The sequence below is a fragment of the Cucumis sativus genome, unplaced genomic scaffold, assembly GCF_000004075.3.
Source record: "Cucumis sativus cultivar 9930 unplaced genomic scaffold, Cucumber_9930_V3 scaffold84, whole genome shotgun sequence".
Lineage (NCBI taxonomy): Eukaryota > Viridiplantae > Streptophyta > Magnoliopsida > Cucurbitales > Cucurbitaceae > Cucumis > Cucumis sativus.
The window spans coordinates 135786-146703 of NW_022279575.1; the positions used below are offsets into that span (position 1 = coordinate 135786).

General features: G+C 33.3%; 1 protein-coding gene across 8 annotated transcripts; it reads left to right on the forward strand.

Moving 5' to 3' along the window:
- The first annotated feature begins 7796 nt into the window (after nt 1-7796).
- On the forward strand, nt 7797-9633 carry LOC116406299 (serine/threonine-protein kinase STY46-like). Of its 8 annotated transcripts, XR_004219325.1 has the most exons (6): nt 7797-7888; nt 8266-8376; nt 8550-8600; nt 8696-8760; nt 9113-9186; nt 9277-9626. XR_004219325.1 is itself a non-coding variant. In XM_031889995.1 (3 exons), exons 1-3 carry the CDS (start codon nt 8756-8758, stop codon nt 9486-9488), a joined length of 291 nt encoding a protein of 96 aa, XP_031745855.1. In that variant the 5' UTR covers nt 8607-8755; the 3' UTR covers nt 9489-9633. The 8 variants fall into 8 exon arrangements, 1 of the variants encoding a protein (XP_031745855.1); XR_004219326.1 differs by lacking the exon at nt 7797-7888 and having other exon boundaries at nt 8093-8376; nt 8701-8760; nt 9277-9633; XR_004219323.1 differs by lacking the exon at nt 7797-7888 and having other exon boundaries at nt 8093-8376; nt 9277-9631.
- Nucleotides 9634-10918: the final 1285 nt, after the last annotated feature.

Below are 10918 nucleotides of genomic sequence, written 5' to 3' on the forward strand. Positions count from 1 at the left end.
TGTTAAAATCACTTTTATTCCTATCAATTTTTTTTTTTAAATTGTAAGGTGTTTATAATTCATTAAGTTGTGAAATTTTTAAAAAGAGCAGACTTTACAGAATATATACAATATATAATAAATTTTATAATTGATAGTCATTACTATGCTATAATAATATAAGACTATCAGTCATAGACTCCAAAATGTTGCTATAGCTTGTAAATATTTTAATTTATTTTATTATTTTTAAAAATATCCCTTTTTAATTTAAAAATTAAGTATCATTTTAGAAAATATTAAAGTGTTCAATAGCCACTCAAAATAACTTTTGAAATATATTATAAATATTTTTTTATCAAAAGAGTTTAAATAAAAATAAGTTTTTTTAAAAAAATATTTTTCAAGTCAATTCAAACAAACTCTTAGTGTTTGACAAATAAATAAAATTAATTTTGAATAAATGTGTTGAATAAAAAATTTTGGCCAATTAAATCTTACCATGTCGTCACAGAAAAATCGAGTTCATGTTGATAATTATAATTTGAATTGATTTGGGTAATTAAATTTCTATTATCCGAAGCCCAACGAGGAAATGGGCTCAAGCCCAAGTCCAACAAGCAAATAGGCTTAAGCGCACCTAAAGTCCATAAAAAAATTCTATAAATATAGGTGTTGTCATTTTGAAGAGATATCTTTGGTTGAACGAAAAATTGAAGATTCCAACTTCTAAACCTCTCAAGATGTGAAAGTTCTTATCGATACCATTTTTTGAAAGATTGAACACTTGGAAGATTAAACATTTCTTGAATTTTAGAAGATTGAAACTCAAATTGATTTGCAACAACAACTTCCTAAAGATCGAAGAACAAGAAGTTCTAGGTTTTAATTTATATTCAAAAGAGAGCTTCAAACGAGTAAATATTAGAGATTGTATCTACTACACTATAAATCAATACAAAGTTCAAATTCCATTAATTACATTTCTCTGGAAGTCCCATGTGAACAGTTTGGGATGCTTGGTGGGACCATCTTTACATTTCATCTCTTTCTCTGAAGTCATGGCATCTAAAGGCAACACTTTCAAGGCTCTAGGCGACATTAGCAGGAGACCAAATACTCGTAGTCGCTCAAAGTAGACTCAATAGTTTGGTGATATGCCACGCTTTAAGGTCGCAAAGTACATTTGGAAACAACTGTTAAACCCACCAAAAGGTGGAATCATAGTCAAGGAGAATCTTGTAATCGATGAACACATTTCGTCCTCTGAATACTCAAGTGAGGAGATGCCCCACCCAAATATAATGTCAGTTATGGTGGTTGACGTAGATACAAGTGACGATTTCTTGATAGAGCTTGAAAAGAAGGTTAACAACATGTTCATGAAGATAATTGAAGAAAGGAATTATGAGATTACATCTCTAAATAATCACATCGAGAGTCGCACATTGCTAAATCAAGTCATACATATACCATCAAGAATAATGACAAAGATCAAAAGGCAGTTTTGCAAGAAAGTCAACCACAAAATTCAACCTCAATTGAATCACTGGTTGTTCAGAAGTTACAGAAAATTATAACAAATTCCATCAAAACTCATATATAGTGGATCTGTTTTCCTTTGGTATTCCAAGCCATATACGAAGATGATTGACAATATGTTTAGAATGTCGAATGGATGTCGGCCATCAAAATTCTAACAGTTTGATGGAAAGGGCAACCCAAAACATGTTGCTCACTTCATCAAAACATGTGAAACTATTGGTATGCGAGGAGATTTGATGGTCAAATAGTTCATTCGAACTCTAGAAGGAACCACCTTCAACTCGTATATCAGTGTGAACCTGAAGCTATTGATAGTTGGGAGTGAAGGGATAAGAACCCAAACACAGTGAAAATTATCAGAACCATAAACTCATTTTAATTAGGAACCTAAAATTACTAGTACATTGGCAAAACAATTACATAAACTAATTTTCTTATGGCTAAGATGCTTAAAAAATACAGAGAATTACAGAGAATAGGAAGAACATATTGGGATTTGGATCCTAAGAACATTTTTGTGCCTCTTTCAAATATTTCATTTAGAATTGGATTGCTAGCCAAGTTTTAATGTCAGTTAGGTATCCTACATAATTCTCAATGAGGAGGATATTGTCCACATAAAGTACTAAGAAAGCTACTTTACCTTTGTTGATTTTCTTGTATACACAAGATTCATCAACGTTTTGGTCAAAACCATAAGATTTGATCACAGTATCTGACCTAATGTTTCAAGATCTAGATGCTTGTTTCAACCCATAAATGGATCGATTCAGCTTGTAAACTTTTTGCTTTTGGCCTTAGGTTATGAACCCCTCAGGCTGAGATATAAAGATACTCTTTTCAAGATTGTCATTCAGGAAGATAGTCTTGACATTCATTTGCCATATCTCATAATCATAAAATGTGGCTATGGACAAGAGAATCTTTATAGACTTTATTGTAGCAACAAGGATAAAAGTTTCCTCATAGTCAACCCCTTCCATTTGGGTATAGCCTTTTGCTACAAGCCTAGCTTTGAAGGTCGGTACCTTTCCAGTTGAATCTCTCCTTCTTTTATAGAACCATTTATATCTTATAGGTTTCACCCCTTTAGGTAGATCTCCAAGCTCCTAAATTATAGTACATAAGTTTCATTTCAAGGTTTATGGTTTTGACTCACTGGTCCTTGTCTACATCATTCATTGCCTATTTATAGGACAAAGGATCCTCACCATCATTTGGTATGACAACCTGAGTTTCAGTTTTTTTTAAAAGGATACCACTTTAGGTTAGTAGGTGCATCCAAGAATTTCCACTAGGTAGGCACCCTTTTAGCACCTTTATCATACCCGATATATTCAATAAAGCACAAAGGGTACAAAAGTCACAAAAGGGCTAGATATAAGCCCGTACAATCATAAAAATCATTGAAATTAGAGAGATAATAGAGAGTGAATAATTAGAGAAGAATTTTCTCTTAGATGTCCACAGTCCTGTGTAATTGCAAATGTCTTCCTATAATTTGATGGAATTGTGACAACTATTGTTAAAGGTTCTTTTGTTCCTCTCCAACCAAATAACCCATAAAACTGTCGCCATAATGTTAAAACGAACGGAACCTTTTTTAGAGTTGATGTTGATGGAGAAAATACTGTTACATAGGTTGTTGGGAGATATAGAGACATTCTAAACCCCCTATAAAACTCCAACTCTGATCCAAAGTAATTGTGCAATGGGACAATAGAGGAAGAGATGATCAATGATTTCATTTTCAGCCTTGCATAAAGCATACCAATTTGGAAAGAGGCACATGGATTTGAGTCTGTTCTTTATCATATCAGAGGTAAAGATATCGTTGTGGAGCATCGAGCATAAGAAAAGTTTACACTTTTAGGGATTTTGGACTTCCACAAATGTTTGAAATGGGAAGACTCTTCAGCCGATGTATTGGATAAAAAAATGGCAGATTTAACAGACATAGTTGAGAAAGCACCATTGCTATTTATATTTCAAACAGGAAAGTCCATACCTCTATGTTCGGAAATAATTAGGAGAGATTCTTTTGATGTTGTTCCAAAGACTAATCTCTCTTTCATTAAGAGGTCTTTTAGCTTTAATGTCACAATCATTGTAATCATCATTCCAGGCGTCTGCAATAGATCCATCCTTAGTCATTGAAGAGGAAAAAGTCTAGGAGCCTTGAGCTTTAAAGGATTATCATTGTTCCAATCACCATGCCAAAAAGATAAACATTTGCCATTGTTTATTTTTCATTAAGTGCTATTAAACCATTCAAGCTTTTTACATATAGACCTCTAAAGGACGTTTGTGCTGCTGTATTTTCCTATAACAGGAATATTGCCAACAACAGAGATGGTGTATTTAGCATCAATAAAGGATTTCCAAAAAGTCTTGGGCTCGCAGTGATATCTCCATAGTTGATTGGTGATGTGGCGGTGGTCTGATTATTGAAGCACTCCAACTAAGTCTCCCATCTTCACTCTTCCATCCTCCACTTGTATAGGCACCATCTTTATCTTTCTGAATGCTTGTCAACATCAATAGGTCTTAAAGATGAAGGCAAAGTAGTCGAGGAATGCAACAATGCCTTCAGAGCAGTGAATCTAGCAGCAAGATCATCATCAAGAATCGATTGAGATTCGCCATCGTTGAGGAGATTTTCAATTGGCGGTGGTCAGAATAAGGAATCAAATTGAATATACGGGTGAAAAGAGTAAGGATTGCGAGAAATGGCAGTAGTGGAGGAGGAAGAATGTGATCTTAGGGCTTGGAAACGATTATATTGAATTTTACGAATAAGTACCAAAAAGTGGAAATCCTAATTTCTGCGGCGGGGTATGGTTTTTCATCAAAGACAACAATATCTTTTGCTAAAAAATACTTCGACAACAATGTGAGCCATGGGTGGGGAAGTGATTGAAATATGAAAAGAGAATAAATCGATTAAAATCTTGCTTTCAAATTGTTACAAACAAATGTCGATCGATGTTGTGCCTTGTCGAACCATTGCTTAGAAAGAAAAATTTGGGTGCGACCTCGGTGCTAAATCGCATATGCCGATTGCTCCCCAAGATTAACACAACTTCCCAACTTAAGCGTGCACTTACGAGAGTAAGGAATGGAATCAGACAAAATTTTGCTTCAGGGTTTTTGGAAAGAAAAAGAACACTTCCACAACTTTTCATTTTCAGAATCAAATATATATAAAAATAATGGTTTTTATCTATATTGGTTAATGAATTAAATATATCATTATAACCATAAAACGGTTACAAAGTTTATAACCATCATAATAATAATATTATTAATTATTAATTGAAGCATTGATTATAAATCAATATAATTATAGCCATTTCAACATTCTCATCATATTCAGTTGCATATAAAATACCATTTTAATTATTTGTGATAAAAAAATAAGCATATTCAAATATAGAAACATGAACCAAAATATTTATAAAAAAAAACAAAATCTATATTCTATCTATCTTTCAAGGTAAACTTTGCTATATTTTGTAAATATGTGACCAATTTGTCACTTACAATAATTTTTCAAAAATTATCCTATTTTTCTAAATATTCTAAATGCGTACTACAAAAAATTTTGTATCTCCCAACACAGTAAATTGTCGAGAAATATATCAAAATATGTCGAGAGATCCAGAAAGGATCTCCTAATGCATATATGAGCGTCAAGAGTCGGGTTGGGAAAAATGCATTGGGAGATGTTTTCCCAATGTCGTGAAAAGAAGTGTCGGGAGTTAGTCATTGATGGTGTCAGCAATTATGACTACACTTATGACGTCGATGACAACGTTGGGAGTTTGTTTGTTTTTTGAAAAAAAAGGCTTTGTTTTATTTTAATTTTAGGTTTTTGTAACTTAAAATTAAAATAAAGGTATTTTTTATTTAGGCTCTCTAATTCTCCCTCTTTAATTATCTTTTTCAAATCCAAACAAGAACTTAACAAATGTTTCTCTATCCCTCTTCAATCATTTATTTTCTAAGAAAAACTCTCGTAAGCTTCTTAAAGTATAGTGACAAGCTTTTTCAAGAACACTTTAATGGTGTCTTCTAAATATTTGTTCTTTACGAGTTCTTCTAGTCAAAATAATTTCTCCAATTAAGACATAAATATAAACATAACTAAAATGTATCCATTAAGAGCATTCTCGATGGTGGTAAGGATTTCTAAGCCTCTAGGGCATGTCCTATCAAGTCATTTCACTACAATACCAAGCCTAATGGACTTGATACAACAAAAGCTTCTATGGAGTAGTATGAGGAGTTCAATACTATAAAGCAACTTTGGACGTGTGTGAAATGTCTAAAATGTTCAATACAAACCTTTCTTCAAACAAGTACACGTCTTTTCTATAATAGTTACAAAGTAGAGAGATCATATAGAAATTAAATGAAGGCAAAATATAAATACGATAGCCACCTATAAAAACAACAAATCATGTTCGTACACAAACATTTTTAGCTAGTAGCTATAATACACACATATATAACAAAATAAAAGAATTAAGAAAATATAAAATCTCAAAGTGGATACCAAATTTCTACCAAAATCAACCCAAGAAGGCAAAAATACTAGATCTATAAAAGAAATTAAAAGGACATACTGATAACTTGTAGAAATAAAAGTTATTGTAGCATTTTAAGTAAAATAATGAAGTTCTATCGCATGAAAATGGAAGAAAACAAAGAAAAAAAAGTAGGTGATTTGGTTACTATGTGAAAAGCTTAATGCAAAAAAACTGCATCCATGTGTTATTACATTTCAATGCTCCTGTTGCAGGATTCTAAGCGAAGAAGAATGAAGCTCAACGAATAGCATTGATGCACCAAGGAGACCTAGCCAACCACTTCAGCACGAGAAAATGCATGTTAAGCAATTAAACCTAGCAGACAGAAGGGGTTGGTGAAAGTCAGAAAAAGACTAGTACAGGCTACACATCACATCTACAACTTTTCAAAAATATTAATGGCATGTGTTGTCCTGTCAACGTCAATCCATATCAATTCTGGTATATAAATACAACTTTTCACTTCTGAACTAGGTGTGCACAATTGGCCGGAAAATCAAAGTTCCTCACATTGTCCATCCTTCTCCCTTACCTTGAGGTTTAGGTGAGAGCCTAGAACAAAATAGAGAGAAGAGATTCAACCCTTTCATTTGTTTCCTTAGATATAGGCAAAAATTTACGGAAACATCTAATCGACCATGTGGAGTTGTTCAAGGAAACACACACTCGGAGTGGCTAGTTTGTTTCATCAATGGTTGCAGATGTTCATGTAAGTTTTTGCTATGGTTTTGTTTTATTTTGTACGTATATTTAATTTACACGTTTTACTTAATTAATAAAAAATTTATTACATAATAAAATTCTGGAACTCTAGTCCCACACTAGAAGAAAACCTGTCTACTATGACAGTTATATATCTCAAAAAATGAATGAAAAAAAAAATGTCACAAAATAGAAAATTTCGCGTTTTTGGCGGGAAAAGACGGAATTTTTTGGAAACACTTTTCGCGACAGTTATTTAATGTCATAGAATGTTAGGGTTAAAAAATTTATTATTTTATATTTAAAAAATTAAATTTACATATTTATATTTTTAAAAAAACCCAAATTCCCCAAAATTTTCCCCAAATTCTTCCTCCCATCCGCGTGCCCTAACTTTCCCCCAAATTTCCCCCAATTTCTTCCTCCCATCCGCGTGAAGTCCGTCGGCTTTCTCCCAATTCTGACCGTCTGAAGTCCCGTCGCCACCACCACCCCCCTCCTGCCCGTCCGTCGAAACTTCTCCACCAACCGTCGCCACCACCCCGTCTTCTCCAAACCTCTCCAATCAACCCGAAGCTTCAAATCGTGGGCGTCGGTCGTCACCCCTCCCCGCCGGTAAGCTTCTCTTCCTTATCTCTTTCTCTCTCTCTCTCTCTCTATGAAGTTCTTCGTTGTCTCCATTGGATTGTTTCGTGAGTTTCAGTTTATCCCATTTTCATTGTATTGTTTTGCCGGTAAGATCTTATCCCAATTTCTCATTTCCAAAAGAGATGTCATGGCTAGTGCCGATTTCTTTGCAATCTTTAAAATTATTTTCTTTTTTCAAGAATTTGTGTAGGTTGGTGATGAAACATTTTGGTAGCTTACAATGTGTTTGATGAAATGCCTCAATGAAGCATTTGGTTGATTTTTGATTGATTTTTGTTCGTTCGAATTAGGAAATCAAGGCCAAATGAGATGTCATGGCTATGGGCTGAAACCTTTTTCGCCTCTTTACTTGGAATTTGAATCCGTTCATCGTGTTTTCTCCGTCTTCTTGTATCGTTGTACACTGCCGCTTTAACGACGGTGTAATTTTTCTTTATTTTTAGCATCGAAACTAATGTTAATGTTATGCTGATTGAGCAGGATTGATGAAGAGGAAAAGTTTATCTTTATTTTTATGTTATGCTGATTTGTCCTTCTTGATGCTATACTTCTTAGATGTGGTTCTGAAGGAAAAGGAAAAATAATTTGTGGCTTGAAGCAGTAATTCATCATAGTAGAAGGGTCATTATAGTTGGAGGAACTAATGTTCTTAGTTAAGCGTTTATGCTTTTGGTAACATTCTCATGTTTGTAGCACAACTATTTGAAGAAAATTAGTTGTAAATACCGAATATGATTTATTGGACTTAGCTAAATTTTTTATTATATGTGAGACATTCATAGCAGAAATTACCTTTCAGTTGACGTCCTTACTTTCTGAGATTGGGCTGAATATTCAAGAAGCACATGCTTTTTCAACAACAGATGGCTTTTCCTTGGATGTTTTTGTAGTTGATGGTTGGGTAATTGAGGTAATATAGTCTTCCAAGGCTTTTCTTTCTCATTTTCACACGACATTGAATGGGTTGTGGCAGGACATTGGATATTTTTTCAGTTCAGAATGGTCTTGATCTATTTTTTCTTAAAAAAATATTATTTATACCATCCATGAATTGATTTTTTACATGGAGTGTTGAAATTACAGGATACCAAGCAGCTAAAAGATATACTGGCAGAAGAAATATCAAAGATTCAGGTAGCTGCCAATATTCTTGTTAAAGGTTACATTCCTGAGGATGGTTATACTTCACCTCAGATGTTATTTGAATTCTAACTAGTTGAGTTATATAGAAAAGGCATCCTCTATTCACACCTTGCATTTTCCATACTGAGAAGCAAGAAATTCATATCATGAGGTATTTATATCACAGTTTAATTTTCCACAATGCTGCTATCTGTTCTCTAATTCTTTCTATCTTTGTCTCTTGTATATATTTTCTTCTTATAAAAGTGATTATCGCAATTTCATAGTTTGCTAGTTTGGTTGTCTTATCGCCAAAAGGTGTTACATTAATCCTATAAATATTATTGGGGCATAGGTAGTTTTCACATTATTTATATCATTAGTTTATCTTTCTTCTTTAACATCGAAACTAATGTTAAGTTCAATTTACCTGGGTAAAAAAGTACCTGTTGGTGGTCAACAATCTAGGCCTTCACTCCCTTAGTAGTTCATCCGTTTCACCCTCTTGTTTCTAAAATTTGTAGAAAACTTCGGCACAAGAATGTTGTCCAATTTATTGGTGCATCTACCAGGCCTCCAAGCCTTTTCATTGTTACAGGTAACCTAATTATTACACATTTTGTTGATATAATGCTGATGAGATTTGCCTATATTATAACTGTGTAAATTAATCTCCCATGATTGTTAGAGTACATGTCTGGTGGAAGCTTACACGACTTTTTACATCAACAAAAGGCCGTTCTTAGTTTTCCTTCCTTACTAAGAGTGGCAGTTGATGTGTCGAAGGGAATGGACTATTTGCATCAAAAGAATATCATCCATAGAGATCTAAAAGCTGCAAATCTTTTGATGGATGAATATGGGGTAAGAAGAAATAAAACTTTTGCATTTACTTCGTGAGTTGATCAATAAGACGTGCTTATTAACTTACCAAGTCATTTTGACACACTCTTCTGTTTCCTATTAGTTTTAAAAGCATGCTTACTGGTATTCAATTTGATGGCAATATTATGTATCTTCATTTCATAACCATTGATCTGCTGCTTACAGAATCATGTTGATTTCTGGATAGATCTAAAGACAATACTTGTAGTCTTTTCCATGCAATACTTTGTCTTTATTGCACTAATATGGCTCGAACATCAATCCATTCCTAGGAAGTTTTTCAGATGTGCAATAGTTATTAAGAATTCTGGAAAGGAACTAAGAAAGAAGATAGAAACTTGTTTCTCATCTGGATTGTCATTGATGATTTATTGTCGTTAATATACTTCAGAGTAGTTATTTATATAACTTTGGACTTGGAATCATAGAACTTTTTGAAGGCAAGTTTTCACAGTCTTGATAGCTCTCTATTTCAAGAGGGAATGATATTGGCATATCATTCATCAATACTAAAATATTATCCTGCATTTAGGTGCTTTGTTTGTAGATGCATTGCTATTCCTTATTGGGATGGTAGTTTTTCCTCCTTGTTTGTCTTCTGAATGTTTGTTGTTCGTGACTGCAAGGTTATTGAGCACAAACCGTACGATCATAAAGCTGATGTTTATAGCTTTGGATAGTGTTGTGGGAGCTACTTACAGGTGTCGTAAATTATTTGGTTCTTGTTATTTGACCAATTTGTTCTTCATGCCAATTTGTTTTCAAGAATTTTGTTCGTTCTTTTATTTGGTTCTTGTTATTTGACCAATTTGTTATTCATGCCAATTTATCAGGTGTCGTTTTTTAATAATCATGTAGCTTTTATTTCATCTATTGAACATTTTAAATTTGTACAAGTGTCTTTCTATTGTTCATTTAGCTATGATGTACTATGTACCCCTTTCTAGGGTCAATCTTGACCAAGGTCGAGGCCAAGTACACCTTTTTTTTTAGTTTAAGATGTAAAGTTAGGAACTTTTTTTTACTTGATCTTAGCTCTAATTGAGGTTGATCATGCTGGCTTGGACTAGGGCTTAAGCTAGACCCCTTTTTGTTATTCTTGATTTAAATATTATGTTTCTTTCTTGTAGTCATCTTTAGTTATTCATTGACTGTACGTATGTGTTATGGATACTTATATTCATGTTGTCTTTGTAGGTTCAACTGGAGTCGACAACTTCATGAGTTTTCTTTCAAAGAACATTTCCAGAGACGAACATTCTCGGTTGGTCGTTTATGCTTCTGCAGAAAATCTTGTTAGATGTATTCTAATGCTATTTAAAATATTTTTTGATTAAGGGCTAGGATTCCGTACATGTGGATTATTGAAACTTGTATTAAGATGTACAAATATTATAAATTGTATTATAGTGTATATATATTAAAGTGTTGGCTATTTTTTTGTA

Coding starts and splice junctions, on each gene's coding strand:
- LOC116406299 (XM_031889995.1), top strand. Junction 9,187..9,276: donor AAGCCTTTTCATTGTTACAG/GTAACCTAATTA, acceptor CATGATTGTTAG/AGTACATGTCTGGTGGAAGC.